Raw genomic sequence first — 15979 nt, forward strand, 5'->3', positions numbered from 1 at the left:
GAAATGTGTCATCTGGAGGGGAGGAAAAGAGGCGGTCTGTCCGTCCATTATTCACTGAGGATTATAGGAATATTCATGATCCAATCAAGATGCACAGTGAATTGATGTTTGAGATGGCTCATCTCTTACGTAAACATGGAGTAAATGGAAACGAGGCTCCTTATTCACTACGTTCAGAACTGTGTAACAGAATCGTCTAAGCCCTTCCTAAGTTGGTTAATCAAAAAGACCACAGATTTTATAAGAATTCTCTAGTTGTCATTATTTAATCCAGATATTTAAGAGAAATGGTAGTTTGCTTTACAGCTAGGCATGCTTTTTACCAGAATATATCCTATTTCACATAAAAGGTGACTTTTCAATAGACTTGCTCTTTTCATTTGGCATGTGTCAGCAGACCTCTATGTGTTTCTAAATCAGAGGAGGGTAAGCAGGGCTCATCCTTAGCATTGATGCCTACAGGACTGAAGGTCAAGTTTGAAATCACTTCAAAAAAGTAGACATTTCCTCAGTCAGGAGTGAGACTCAGCAAGGAATAGTGCCTTTTTTTTTTTTTTTTTTTTTTTTTTTTTTTTTTTTCCTATTCTGTGTAACAGCCCTGGTTGTCCTAGAACTTGATTTGTAGACCAGGCTGACCTCAAACTCACAGAGATCTGCCTGCCTCTGGCTCCCCAATGCTGGTATTAAAGGTTTGCACCACCATGCCTGGTTAAAGAATGCTTTTTAAGGTAGAGAATCTCTTGGGGCTGGAGGAAAAAAAAAGGCTCAGCAGTTGAGAGCAGAGAAGCCACAGAGCAGCTCACAACTGCACTTAGCTGCACAGAACCACACAACACATACATGCACAGTTAAGATGAATCTTTTCTAAAAGGGGAAGGGGGAGAATGTCTTCCATGTCCCGTAAGATTCCATTGTACAGGTGAGAAAGACAAATGAATTTCTTTAGGTTGAAAATGGTGATGTTGACGATTGTTTTGATTCCATGTAACAGCCCATTCTCCTGTCACTTCACACCAGTCCTCCTCACTGCTAGTAACTTATGCCCTCTCTGGCAAGGCATACCATGTCCTAATATTACAGTTGTAAACATTTTTCATAAAATCATAACTTTTTAAGGGAAACTTAGAATTTTCTGTATCTTTGTGTTAAATAGTCATTTAATGTTCATTTAGGGGAAAAAAATATTGCTTACCTCTTGATTTTGTAAAAATTGGATTTTCCTTTAGTACTTACAGAATTAGATACCTGTCCTGGTGGGGTTTTGGTATCTTTTCACACAAATAGCTCTTCTTCTGACCTGTCTGTGAGTGACACTACTGTGCCATACACCTGCAGTCTGCCCCTCTAAGGCAAACTGACCCTGTGGCTGCCCAGTTGCAATCAGATCGTGTGTGAAATAAAATTGAATTTTCTTTCTGCGTATGATATGACATTCTCAAATAGACTACAACAAGGAGTGGTCAGGTGTTGCTGAGGCTGGAAACACCTTTGTGGATTCCTCTCCTTTGTGCTAGTCAAGTTATGTGGGGATTTTGGTGAGGTTTTCTTTGTTTAAGTTTGTATGAAGACCATGGTCATCTCCTCCAGAATTGCTATGAGATAATTTGAAAACCTCTTTTCTTTTACCCTTTTAAAGAATGGTTTAGCTAATGAAGTGCATGTATATGAAACTCTGAAAAATACTTTTTAGAAAAAAAAATCACCTGTTTTTAAACCATTGAATGGATTTATTTTAAAACTAAGACTGGATCCTTTGGGAAAGCCAAAAATGTTTTCCTGGTATAACTGCTACTTAAGAAATGGAAGCGAGACTCAGCAGTGATTGCACACGCCTTTAATTCCAGCACTTAGGCAGAGGCAAGCAGATCTCTGTGAGTTCAAGGCCAGCCTCGTCTACAGAGCAAGTTCCAGGATAACCAGGACTACACAGAGAGAACTTGTCTCCCAACAGAAAAGAAGAAAAAGAAAAACTAAAAAAATGAGGAGAAGGAAGAGGAGGAAAGTAAACAAAGGAAAAAAAGAACTGATGGAAGCTAGCCCACCAGAAAAATGTGCATTCTGTAGATTGAAGTCTAAGGGCCTGCAAGATGGCTCAGTGCGTATTGTAGTTTGCTTCTGTGTTGTAGTGCTAAAACACTGAGTGAAAACAACTGGGAGAGGAAAAGTTTATTTTGCTTATACTCCCAGGTCACAGTCATCACAGAGACTCAAGGCAGGAGCTTGAAGTAGAAACCATAGAGGAGTGGGATGTTGCTCACCGCCTTGCTGTCTGGCTGGCTCGTGCTCAGGTCCCTTTCCTTATACAGCCCAGGCCGGCCTACCTACCTACCTACCTAAGGATGTGCTGTCCACAGTAGGCTGGACCCTCCCACGTCAGTCAGCAATCAAGAAATCCCCACAAGCCTGTCTGATCAAGGCAGTTCTTCAGCTCAGGTTGCCTATTCCTAAGTGACCCTAGGTTGTATCAAGTTGACAACCAGAATCAACCATCACAAGTCTGTCCTTGTCAGTGTGGTACCCAATCACATCACTTCATAGGGTAGTTTTGCCTGGTGTTCCCAGATAACGTCACCTATTACTTTATATTTTAGCATCATTTTCCAGACTCGGGATGGTTAAATATTCTCCTGGCTTTGCTCTTTCCATGTTGTCATTGAGACAGAAGGGTCTGGCAGTGCAGCCCAGGAGAGCATTCACCTCACAGTCAGCTCCCTAGTGCTGGTTCACAGATGGGAGCCGCCATTTCTAGTTACTCTTAATTCCTATAACTAGCCGTAGCATTTCTTTGGTAGAGCGTCAAGGAATCTGTGAATACACCTATGTGTAGGTACCCACAGCTTTATTTAGTAACTTCCGAAAGGGGTCTGTCAAGCGTTTCTCCCCTCCCCTTCCACAAGTGGCTGCTTGCTGCTCTTCTGATCCCCCTGGACATGGACCACGAGAGGTGAAAGTGATTTCCCCCCTTTTCCTCAGCAGTTAAAGTTTTATAGACGATTTGATAATAAGGAATTGTCTCTAATAATTTCTGATGCCTTTGAAAAGTAAATGTGTTTGTATTTCTCTCTTTTTATCTCCATAGAGAAAGTTAGAGAAATTCAAGAAAAGCTTGATGCTTTCATTGAAGCTCTTCACCAGGAGAAGTAGACTGTGTCAAGTGAGTGATTCTGACACTGGGCACTGCATGCAAAGCATGTTTCCGAAACTTTTCCTAGTAGTTTATGGGGCTATGACTGCATCACGTTTGCTTCTCCACTGTGCGATCCTTGTGACTCTGCACCAGCCTGCTGGGTATTGGGCCACACGGTAAACCCTTTGCTTGCCTTCTGGCTAAACTGAAATCATCCTCCAGAACTCATGTCAGACAGAACCAGGGTTGGTAAAGATGTTTTATAGTGATGATTTTCTAACATGCATATGACTTGTTTTCTGCATTGAAAAATGGATCTGGGTCTGTCTTTATCTTAACCTCATGCTCACAGTAGGTAATTGTGTTTGTTAAATATTCAGCTTACAAAGCTTCTTTATTTGGCTTGGCTAATAATTAACAATTAGTCATTGTTCTTAATCTACTTCTTTTGTTTACAAAATTTAGATAGGCCTTTTTCCTACTTATAGTCATTTTAATACCATTAGAATTTGTTACTCTTAATATAGCTAATTTTTAATTATCACTAAGGAATTTCTATCAGTAAGTCACTGGCTTTGATTAAGTTGAGATAAGAATTGTGTCTAAGCTATTATCACTTATTTAAATCTTTTATCACTGAAGAACTTTGGTGAACGGATAGTTCCCTGCCTATGTCTAGTTCCTCCCAGGATAGAAAGCCTTAGAACCAGGGACATTGTGCTTCTTCACCACAGGGGAAGCTGAGAGAATTGGCCTGCCAGGGAGGCACTGCTTGGATTATGCATTATTCAGAGCAGTGTACCAGCAGTGAGGAAGGGAGGAAGGAGTTAGGAAGCCTTGGAGGAGATGCCAAGGAGCTCACTAAACTGGCAGAGTGCTTGGGTGCAAGCGGGAGCATGAGTCCAGTCCCCAGCACTCACATGAAAGGCCTGGCTTGGGATCCCAGTGCTGGAGAGGCAGAGGCAGCGTCGTGTCGTGTCCCACCCCCCCCCTTTCCCCCCCCCCACCCCCCGGGCTCTCTGGTCTGGCCTAAGGTGCTCTTGGGGAGCACCAGAAATCATGGCATTTTGTTTACAGAAATGACATTAGATGAAGAAATCTGTGAAACCCTGTTAAAAATAAAAACTATAGGCCAGGAAGTGGTGGCACACGCCTTTAATCCCAGCACTTGGGAGGCAGAGGCAGGCGGATTTCTGAGTTCAAGGACAGCCTGGTCTAGAGAGTGAGTTCCATCCAGGACAGCCGGGGCTACACAGAGAAACTCTGTCTCGAAAAAAACAAAGATAGATAGATAGATAGATAGATAGATAGATAGATAGATAGATAGATAGATAGATAGATAGATAGATAGAGGCTATAGACTAGGGGGAATAGCACAGTGGTTAGGACCCATCAGGCAGCACACTCCTTCCTGCAATTCCAGCTCCAAGAGATACAACGGCCTCTTCTGCAGGCACTACACTCATGTGCATACACATAATTTTAAAAATAAGTCACAGAGAAAGATACAAATATATTTAAGCTAAATGAGTCTAAAAGCCAGCTGGCATCTTACATAATAGATGGAAGTCTCTAATGTAACCTAGTCAGGATAGTGTCTAGACTTGTTTCCCTGCCTGGACATACATTTGTTTGTTTGTTTGTTTGTTTGTTTGTTTGTTTGTTTTCTTCCAGAGGCAATCCCGAGGTGTGGGCTGTGGTGATATTTGTATGTAGGAAAGCCCTGAGCAAGGGAAGCCATCCTAATTTCCCTGATCTACCTGTCTGAGGTCCCTAAGGCCTTTCTCTCCCCCTTCACTTCTATGCCTCTAGAGTCTTTCACAATGTATGTAAATTGGACAGTTGGCCTATTTCCTACCTCAAGTATCCATTAGTGGAGTGAATCTAGAGCGGGCAGCCTTGCTTTAGTTTGACCATTTTGTTAAAGTTACCCAGCATCTGAAAAAATAGCTCCCACTTTGTAATGTCAGCACTTATGGAGCGCCTCTGACTGGCAGAATGACTTTTCTATACAGTTATTCTGATGCTTTAAGAAAGAGGTCTAGGGCTGGAGAGATGGCTCAGCAGTTAAGAGCACTGACTGCTCTTCCGAAGGTCCTGAGTTCAAATCCCAGCAACTACATGGTGGTTCACAACCATCTGTAATGGGATCTGATGCCCTCTTCTGGAGTGTCTGAAGACAGCTACAGTGTACTCATATACATTAAATAAATCTTTTTTTAAAAAATGTGAATAAAAGAAAACAGTCTAGAATGTGTGTGGTGGTACACTCCTGAGCAGAGACAGGCACCTCTCTGTGAGTTCTAGGACAGCCAGGGCTACATAGAGAAACCCTGTCTCAAAGAGAGAAAAAAGAAGAAGAAAAAGAAGAAATGGATTCTGGGACTGGCAAGATGGGTCTGCAGTCAAGGAGCTTTCTACCAAGCCTGACAGCCTGAGTTCCATCCCCAAGACCCACAAAACGGAAGCAAAGAAGTGACTCCTGCTAGCTGTCCTCTGGCCTCCACACCCACACTGTGGCACAGGTGTACACACAAACACACACACACATAAATGATAGGAAAATGTTGGGGGAAAAAAGAAATTCTAGTATTTACATAATATATTTGATAAAATTGTGCTACTATTTTATGGCTGATAGAGATAATTTTAATCTAGCAGATTTGAACAGTTAAGCTTTAATTTTACAATCATGTCGTGATATAGTTGCTTATATCTGTCCATTTGTCTTGCCAAATCTAAGTTTATCAAATGGGTTTGTTCCTACAGAATCCTGCTCATAATGTAATCACCTCTGCGTTTATTTGAAGAATGAAAACTTGAGTCTTTTGTCCTGCCTCCTTTCCTCCCGTTCTACCCTTTTCCGTGCAAAATAAAGTCACAGGGTAAAAGTCATGTACGTGTGTTCCAGGCACTTAACCTGCAGCTGCCGTTTGAGCAGAAGAGCCCTGGACGTGGCATCCACGGTCTGTGAGCTCGTGCTGACGGCAGACATTGGGAAAACATCACTGGTGTGGCCGTGAGGCTTAGTCCTCAGAGATTAAGAAGTTGCTCTCTGAGTCGTGTTTGTGGTGGCACTGATGTGATTCACTATGGCTGGTATCACACGTACAGTGGTAGCTGCTCTGGAATAAAACTTACAGTAATTTTTTAAAAGGCATCAATTGTATATGACAAGATGACAGTTACTGCTAAACCATCATGTCTACAGTGTTCTGTATTCAGGAACGCTTTGACTGTAAACACTCAGTTTATGTTCACCACATGAAAGAAAGCTGGTTTATAAACAGATGCTTCAGCTGGGTTAATTTATGTTGGGCAGTTCAGTGTATATTCAGTGAAAGAAACATCCACCCTCCATTGCCAGCTTAGAAACTCGCCTTGGAAGCCAACCGCAGCAGCGTGCAGTCCATCGCTGCTTTTGCGCCCTGTATCCGTGTGCACTTAGTTCAGTTTGAATATTGTGTGCTCTCAGTCAGGCTTTCTGGAACAGTAGGTCTCTCCTGGTGACACAGCCATTGAATTATGACCCACGCTGGAGAAGACTAAAGACCACCAGTTGACGAATTTCATTTAGAGTGCTATCAAATGTCTGAACTAGGCGTCAGGGAAAGGTTTCACAATAGCCCTCAAACACTATTTTAAAGAAAAATTATTCTAACAAGGGAAAAATGTTGACCCACTCCCACTTAAAGCTGAAAATTCTGTTTAATTCATTGCAGTTATAGTAATAACCTTCATAATATTTTCATGCGCTTTATATAAAATTACGTTGGTTAAAAAAGCTTAAGGCAAACAGTACTTCATATTTACTTCAAATGTCTTTTTCATCTGCCACCTTTTTTATTAAGGCTTTACTGTTCTGGTAAAAACACCCAGGGTTGCAGTTCTTATTTACAGTTAATTTTATAACCAGTTTCCTTGGAAATGTTTTTGTTTATGATTCCCTCGAATCTGACAGTATGGAAGGGGCAGTGTTTCAGAAACCATGAATTCAATAAGTACTCTATTTAAATTATCAATAAGAAGCCTGGGTGCAATTCTCAGAGCTACGACGAACAGTGCCCATCCTTCCCTAGGACAAATGTGCAGGTTGTAGGTGTGGGACAGTAGCGAACAGAAGCTCTAGAGAGCCCTGGGCTGATTCCCACAGCCATGAGGATATGCTCGTCCTAAGCCAGTGGTCCTCAACCTGTGGGCCAAGAGCACTTTGGGGGCTGCATATCAGCTACTTACATTATGATTTGTAACAGGGACAGAATTACAGTTATGGAAGAGCAACAAAATGATGTCATGGATGGGGGTCACCACAGCACGAGGACTGTATCAAAGGGTCCCAGCATTAGGAAGGTTGAGAACTGCTGCCCTAAGCCCTGCTAGCCTCACTAGGGTGGATAGGCTGAGGCCAGCAAGAGAAATCTGCAACTTTCTCCCAAGTAAAAGTCTTAGATTGGATTCATATCTCTTTATACTTTTTTTTTAAGTTGAAGAGAACTTTTATTTCTTTGCAGGGATCTAAATTTGTATCTTCAACTTAAACGTATATTACTAAAAACCCTTTCACTCTTGACCCCTGTGGGTTATTTGTAACCTGGTTTCCTGCTAACTGCCCCCATCCCCTGAAAGCTATGTGTGTACGAAACGCAGAAGCTACAGGAAGGGTAAAGTTGAGTCCCAGCAGTAGACCCTGTGTATCATGTCTGTAGTTCAGGTGCTCAAATATACACAAGCCAAACTTGGACTGGACAAGAAGCCATTTGCAAAAATGGAGTGGATAGGTTTTTCTTTTTTAGACAAAATTTTATTTGGAGAACTAAGGGATTTTTAAATACATCATAAGCAAAATGACTTGGTCAGAATGTCAGTTATGAACCCCTAGTCTGTGTGCAGCATGAACCACAGGAAGCAAGCTTGCTGCTTCAGCCACACACCAAGCAATCTTCAGTTAGTTACAGGTGCAGCAGTCTGGGCCTTCCTCTTCGTCTCTCCTCATCGGGCCCCGTTTTCCAGGCTGTAGTCAGTGGACTCCCACAGATTCCTCAGTGACCAAATGGAAAGGGTTGGTGTGGAAGCAAGTGAGACTTCCTAACTGTACAGCGTGGGATGTCACATGCAGGATTCAGGTGGCAGAAGCAGGACAGTCACAAGTCAAAGGCAAGCCTGAGCTACATAGGGACACCCCTGTCTCAAAAACAAAAATAACAAAATTAAGACTTTAGGCTCAGAAAGCAAATTTCTTATGTAGTTAATTTTGTATTTATTTATTTCAGATGTATTTATCTGATAAAAGAAACTTTTTTTCTCTCTCCAATAAATGAGATCACGGTACTGGTGTGTCTCCATCCTCTACGCTGGTGTATGGTAGATTGTCTTATACTGTAGCAACTGGAAATGTGCTTGAAAATATGCTTACCTTCTAAACGATCATGGCTATTTGATATCTAAATATTTAAAACTTAACCATGTCGTCACTGTGCACTGTGAATGGACTTTGTATTATTTTTAAACCTTACACTCGATGTAAATGTTACTACAACTTATATTTGCCTGTGCTTGACCTAAGGTCATTTGTGTAGATGGGTAATTAAAGGATACTGAAGTGATATTATGATTCTATTATTGGAGAGTATCTTTTACATTTTATTTGTTTTAATGAGGGAGAAAGAAGCCTTTGTACCTAAGGTCATGTTTTGGCCCCATAATATAGCCAAATCCATTATCTAATAAGCTCCCACAGTGGCTTCTCTGAGAAAGCTTGGACTTCACAGTTGAAGCCCATGCCCAGCTGGTGCTTTTTCTCCTGTGGTGATGTTGCTCAAAGCACATTGGTATTTTCTTCCCCAAACTATTAAAAAACAAAACAAAAAAAAAACCAAAAAAACAAAAAAAAAAAAAAAAAACACAGCTTTCTCCCTACACTGTGCTACCATGGCCATTGTTTCTGTTCATGATGCCAAGGTGTTCAGTCCTACCACACAGCACTACCTAGCAGGCTGGGTGGAAACTGTAAAGGTCACTTCTGTCCATCCTGATTAAAGGCTCCCATTCCCACTTTGTATTGCTGAAGCACTTTGTTCCTTCTGAGGTCCCAGTTTCAATCTTTATCCAAGATGAAGAGTGTAGATACTAAAGAGTCACTAGAACAGTTTTCTTTTGGCATATTCAGTTAGGGAATCAATCTAGTTACACTAAGGGTAGCACAAGTGGGTTTAATTAGGTCTTAAAACAGTTGCACACTCAGCTTGTGATAAGCATGTTGATCACAGGTTCTACACTAATTAGACTATACTGAAGAAACATTTACAGAAAACTAGAAGATTAAGACAAGAACTACAAAATTGTGGGGGCTAAAAAGTAACAATGTAAAGACTTTAATTAGATGATCTTTAGCCTGAGGAAAACACTTCCCAAACTTACTGGTAAGAAAAACCTTCCTCATAAGTCATTATATTAAATTGCTGTCCTAAAATGGCAGAATTGAGTTACTGCCTTGAAAATTGGAAATGTGACCAGGCGTGTTGGTACTTGCTGTAATCCCAGCACTCGGGAGACAGAGATCAGTAGATCTCCATGGATATGAGGCCAGCCTAGTCTACATAATGAGTTCCATAATAGCCAGAGCTACATAGACAGACCCTGTCTCCCCAAAAAGAGTCCAAAGCCAATGGAGCTACATGGCAGTCTGTCTGAAGAGAAACCAAAGGGGTGGCGAGAGTGTACATGAGTCCCCCTGAGAAGCCCGGTGAGTGAGTATTGCTCTGGAATCAAGTCGCTGACAACGAGGCAACGATTTAGTATGTTTAAATCAGTTCTTTCAGACCTTGTGGTAAAGGTATTTTTATTAGTAGTATACGCTAAGAGATGTAAACAGATTCCTGTGCAAGTATTTGAGATTGAAAATTGGAAGGAGAAGCTAGAGACACCACTGAAAACCCAGTCACCACAGCAGCCTCCCAGGGCCAGGTCCTCTGCTCACTCCTCTGGGAGACAGCTCTGTCGCTCACTCCTGCGTGCACTGAGTCAGAGAGCAGCAGCCTGAAGTCATGATTTTATCCTGTAGCACTTACTAAAGGCTCATGAAACCTTCAAGGTTTTGTGAAGGGATTTGATAGGGATAAGTTAACTCCATCTTCCTGCTGTATGTACACCTGGGCTACTCGCCTTCCTCTCCCTGGCTTTCATGGGCAGGTATATGGTACATCTGCTAACCATGTTGAACTCTTCTTTCCTGCGCCCACAGTACCCTATCCCACTTCCACCTCTCCCTCTCCCTCCCTGACCCCTCTCTCCCTTTTTTTGTTCTCTCTCTCTTTCCTCCTCTTCCTTCTCCACGGTACTGGAGATGGAAGACCAAACACTCTAACACTGAGCCCCACCCAGCCCAAAGTGCAGGGCTCACTGGTCTCTATTGGCTAAGAACATGTTTGTCTTGTGGGTGTAAATTGACAGTGTCCACACAGACAGTAATGAACTTGCCACCAGACTACTGGAATGCCTAATACGTATGATTTTTTTTCCCTGTTATTTATAGATAGCAAAAGTCAGAAGTCACCATATTAATGCTTCAGCAACATGCACACGCCCAGGGACAATGGTGGCCTTGCCACCTCACTGAACAACACAAGAGTAGGAGGTGCCAGAAGTGTGTTAGGAAAAAGGCCTGTCAAAGGTCAAACTAGGCTCAGCACTGCAAAGGGTAGTACTACAAACTAGCCGTGAGCAATGTGAGATCCGTCTAGAACCCCTCTGAAGCATCTCATGGTCGGCATCGGATCAAAGGCTTGTGCCTGTGACACTTGGTTGAGAATACTCAAATCCAGAGCAACGGGTCCAATATGTGTTGGGTTTTGTAGCTTTATCGCTAGCAGAACTGTTCCCATTTTATGGATGTACAGCAATTTGTGACGTTGACAAAATAAGACTTAAGGAAGCCAGTCCGATTAACAAACCACTTTCCAGAGTAGCTCCTCTACAAAGTTCTCGGAGGAAGGAAAGTGATGGCGTGTGAGGTATTGGGAGCTCGGTACACGATACACAGAAATGGCGAGATGAGCTCGTCGTTTGAACAGATGGCTCAGAGAATTCACCGAGAAGCTGGCTGTGCTTCGGGAATTGTTCTCAGCAGAGCTGTGCTGTGTGGCTGCAGTGGGCAGGACTCAGGTCAGGTTTGGAGTTCCCATCAGCCCTGGGCTGCCTGTGCTGTGTGGTTTCACTGTGTGAATTTCCATGTCTCTTCTACAGATCTTCATCTTTCTGAGTTAACATCCTAAGATACACTTATTTTTATCTCAGTTTTTAAGACTTTCTCTCTCTCTCTCTCTCTCTCTCTCTCTCTCTCTCTCTCTCTCTTACTTAAGAATCTTAGCGTTTTTGAAAGGAAAGGTGCTAACCGAAGCCTGAACAATTTCAACTAAATGTATTTCCAGAAATCTCTTATACACCCCTTAGTTCTCTTGCTTTGAGAAATGTCAGATTTCTCAAGCCTTAATATGGAAATGGCAATTTTTTCCTGCCAAGACTCATATGTCTTTCAGATATTCTCAGAGGCTCTCAGCATAAACACAAAGCCACTCCCTCTTTTATGTCCTCTTTCCAAACATCTTGACACATTTGCATTCTTGCTAATTATACTAATTACTATAGTCCTAGCTGAATCAAGATCATAGAGTGTAATTTTATTCATGTGGCGTGAGGCTTTGGGACTGGGACGTTCTCCCCATGGGCGCCCCCTTTGGTGCGGTTCACCAGCTGTGTACTCTGATTGGCTGGGCTTTTGATGCGCAGATCATACAAGTTGGTCACAAACTTGTGTACAATGCGGCTGTTCTGGTTCATGTGAAAATCAACATCCTTTTGTTGTGTAAGCGGGTGACAGGATGCTGCAATACTATTAGCATTTGCAAAGAGGGTGCTCCGAGCTAGGGCGGCAGCACGGATCCCGGCTGCTCAGTTTGTGTCGCTCCATTATGTAAAAGATACAAAGAAACTGAAGGCTGGCAAAGGCCTGTCAAATCTTGTAATGTAGTGCGACCCCCAAACTCTCCTTGGCCTCCGAGCAGCTCTTGTTCCCTGTCCCACCCCTTTCTCTGAATGGGCACTGAGGTAGGTAAATGAATTCAGTGCCTGGTGGGCGGGGGTTCCTGGCTGACCTCACTCCTGTACTGTTTGTTTGCGGGCTTGTAGGGGGAGAGGAGGACATTTTGGAATCCTTTGTGTCAAATCATTTTCTTGCAGGTTGGGGAGTTAATGGTAACTTTGTCTGAGGCCAGCCAAGCAGAAAGCCTGTGCAGATGAGGCGTGGCATGTTCAACCTCCAAAAAAAAAAAAAAAAAAGCAGGATGAGAATATGGAAATGGGCAACTTTCTAGAGCAGATGGATATGCTGCAGGTCGGCATGTTCAGCATCTGCTGCTGGGAGGCTTAAGATTTGCCTTGTGTTTCTACATAGGGGATTTCTTTACCCCTGAGTTACTATGGCTTTTGTACTGGTGCCTATGGGTGTGTGTGTGTGTGTGTCTGTGTGTCTGTGTGTCTGTGTGTGTGTCTGTGTGTGGTTGTGTATGTGTGTGTGGTTGTGTATGTGGAGTAACTGAGTGTGTGTCTCTGTATGTTTGTGAGTGACTCTGTGTGTGTCTCTCTGTGTGTGTGTCCTAGTACCTTACTAAGTGGATAGGGTGTGGTATGATGAAAGAACTCCTTTTTGTTTTTTAAAACCCTTGGGTTTTCTTTTTATGCCTTAAAGACACACTATAGCTTTAGAGCCCTGCTGGCTCATATTTTGCAGCAGTGATGCCCAAAGAAGCTGTTTGCGCAGCTAGAGCTATGATTGAACTGGCTCCTGGTTCCAGGGAATTCCGTTCTGTCCCTGCAAGACTCAGGCCCAAGGGCTCAGGCCATTGCCTCCACGAGCAGGCAACTTGTAAGGGAAGCTGGGGGTTGGAAGAGTCATGTGAAGTCCCCTTATTTTTAAATGCTCGAAGATATGTTTTGAGATCAAGACGCACGTGTGTCACAGTGTCTACACACAGCATGCTGCCCACCCATGAGTCACAGTCTGTCTGTCTGTCTGTCTGTGCACGTGGGTGCCCCTACAGCTCTGACAGCAGGACTTCTAGCCATCTTGGTTGGAGATGCAGCTTTATTAGGTCTGGAGGAAGATTATTCATTAAATAACTGCTGCGTTCCAGATATCAAACATACCGCCCTGCTAACTTTTACACCTCCTTCATGTAAGCATTATCAGCATCTTACCAGCAGGCTACTGACTGGGGTTGTACAACGTGCACAGCTAGCTAGCTGCCAAGGTCTCTGAGGGAGCCCATGTGAGTGTGGCTGCAAAAGTCTGAAAGAGCAACTATAGAAATGGCTAGGCACGCCCTCAGAGCTTCCTAGTCTGTTCTGTCCTGGGGCATTAGTGCCTTTCCATGGCACAGACTTAGATTTTAAACAAAACAGCACGTATACTCTGAGGGTCAGTGGGCAAAGTGAGTTTGGATTCCCCTTACCCCAGAAAAAGCCAGACACCGCCACTCTCTTTTCTAATCCTGGCACTTCAGGAAGGGCAGAAACAGATGGGGCCTAGGGGCGCATTGGCATCGACCTCCAGGTTTAGCAAAAGGCGGTGTCAAAATCTAAGGTGGTATGTACTGAAGAGACGGCTGAGTTGTTTGTTGCCAAGAACAGCAGAAGAGAGAGCCTGCATCCATCCACCATCAGCCTTTGGCTTCCACACGTGCTTGGGTGAGCACACACATTTTGTTTAATCGCTTGTACTTGTAAAACCATGCTGCCGGTGCTACTTCCAGCACATACATCAGTGGGTGTTAAGGGAAAACCCTGATTGGATAAGATGCACCTGTATGTATAAAAGCCTTTTGCTCTCGGTGTCAAGTGGGTCCATGTTCCAAAAGGCAAACTGGTGAGCGTCAATGGAACAGTGGGCGTTTGTCCTGCCAGTTTGTTCACTTTTTAACGAATTCTGAATGTCAACAGGATAGTACATTTTAAAACGTTACCATGAAAAAGGGCAGTCAAAAGTCTTAGTAATTGTTTTTGTATTGAATGCATTGCTTACATATCTCATCAATCAAAGCCATTGTCTGTGAAGTGTGGGTGTGTTAGGTCCTAGGTAATCCTTGACTCATGCCCATCTGCAGCTGGAATAGCAAGTTCTGCACACAGACCCCAGGCTAACAAACTCTCAATTATCGAGAATTACCTGTGGTACACCTATATAATGGATACATATTAATGAAATAGGCTCCACCTACACACATACACACACACACACACACACACACCCTCAAGGCCACAATCGTGCAAATGCAAGACACAAATACCCACTACCCCATCCCTGAAATGAGAAACAACCACCTATCGATCATATGGCATAGAACCTTCTAACCTCTAAGACGTGACCCCCAGTCTGCCATGTGGGCCTGACACTTCCTCAGAGCCCTCTCTATGCTGTCTGTCCATTTGTCTAGTATTAATAGCTCTACTAATAAATCTCTTACCCAAAAGGACAGCCCTCTTTAGTGTCCCCCTTAAGCCCAAAGGCTGCAGCTATGGAATCAGGACTCACACTAGCCTTCGTCCTTGTTCTAAAAGCACAAGCCTGCCTGAAGGTAGGCTAGGAGAGAGGCTGCTGCTGAGCAGAGAGAGGCAATGCCCTCTGCACATACAGAGTTCTGCCTTGTATGTCCAAAACAGAACAAGACCAGATCACAGGAGATGAAGCGAGGAGCACCTGTTCTGGGACGCTCAGGAGAGCCTTCCTCTTCCATACCAGAAATGAAAAAGAGCAGGAACTGATGGCTGTGACCAAACATCTGTCAAGAAGCCACTTCAGAGAGGAAGGGTTTCTTCTGCCTCTAGTTTGAGCAGATCCAGTCCGTCAAGGCAAGGAAGAGCTGGCAGCAGGAGTGGGAAGTGGCTGGTCACAGGACATCTTGGGTCAGGAAGTAGAGAAATAGAAAAGCTGGTCTGCTGTGAGATGTCGAGGCTCAGTCTTGATGACTCCCTTTCTCCGTGGGGCTCCAGCTCTGAAAGATTCAGTGACCTCCCCAAAAATGCACCAGCCACAGCAGTTCAAGAACATGAGCCTTGGGAGAGCATTTTCCATCTGCTTTGTGAGGGAGGCGTGTGCTCTGATGAAACTCCACTACCAAAGACGGCTTGGGAAGAAACGGCTTTATTTGGCTTAGGCTTTCACATCCTCCACAGACATCAAAACAGAACCCAAGCAGAGTAGGAACCTGGGGGCAGTTAACCGGCAAGACTTCTTTGCCCAGGATAAAGCAAAAGGAAGGAGCCACCATTGGCAAAGAGTCTGCAGAAGACCAAGAAGTCAGGAATTCAGAAGGCAGTAGAGTGGGACCTGTGGTTAAGCTGCCTCCTGGGGCCACTGGAGCCCAAGAGGCTTCCTCTACTCGTTGGCACACCTGTTCTGAGCCCAGTGCTAAGAACTGAGTTTCCAGTCCCTCATGAACATCTCCCCTCCACCCCCCCAGGAGCTAGCTTGGAGATGCCAAGTCCTCCCCTCAAGGAGAAACCATGAGAGCCCCAACTCAGCTGTCTACTTTAGAAAAGGGTGAAAGAGCCTGAAACCAAGGGAGAATCTAAGGAGGCATGGATTAGCAGCCCTGAGAGCAAACACCATGGGATGTGTGGGCATTCTTAGTTCATGGCCAACAAGCAGGAGGCTGCCCTCTGTACAAACAGCCTTGGTAGTGAGCGAGGCCTTTACTTTCGAGGGTACTTGAGTATTCAGTGTAGTTCTTGCATTAGCTACCCCCCCCCCCCCACTCCTCCCATGCAGATGGGCTCTTTACCAAACGTGAACTTTCTCTC

At 43.9% G+C, this 15979-nt stretch overlaps 1 protein-coding gene across 7 annotated transcripts in view; it reads left to right on the forward strand.

Moving 5' to 3' along the window:
• Positions 1-15979, forward strand: part of Opa1 (OPA1, mitochondrial dynamin like GTPase) — an 83847-nt gene that overhangs the window by 66577 nt on the left and 1291 nt on the right. For 2 of the 7 annotated variants that reach the window (XM_006522655.3, XM_030249307.1), the window contains 2 exons: positions 3080-3154; positions 4802-8735. In XM_006522655.3, the coding sequence (XP_006522718.2) occupies positions 3080-3144 (65 nt within the window). In that variant the 3' untranslated portion in view covers positions 3145-3154; positions 4802-8735. Of the gene's footprint in view, positions 1-3079; positions 3155-4801; positions 8746-15979 lie in introns of those variants that run through there. The other 5 variants (XM_006522654.4, XM_006522657.3, NM_001199177.1 and 2 more) reach the window with 3 other exon arrangements.

This window comes from Mus musculus, chromosome 16 (genome assembly GCF_000001635.26).
Source record: "Mus musculus strain C57BL/6J chromosome 16, GRCm38.p6 C57BL/6J".
Lineage (NCBI taxonomy): Eukaryota > Metazoa > Chordata > Mammalia > Rodentia > Muridae > Mus > Mus musculus.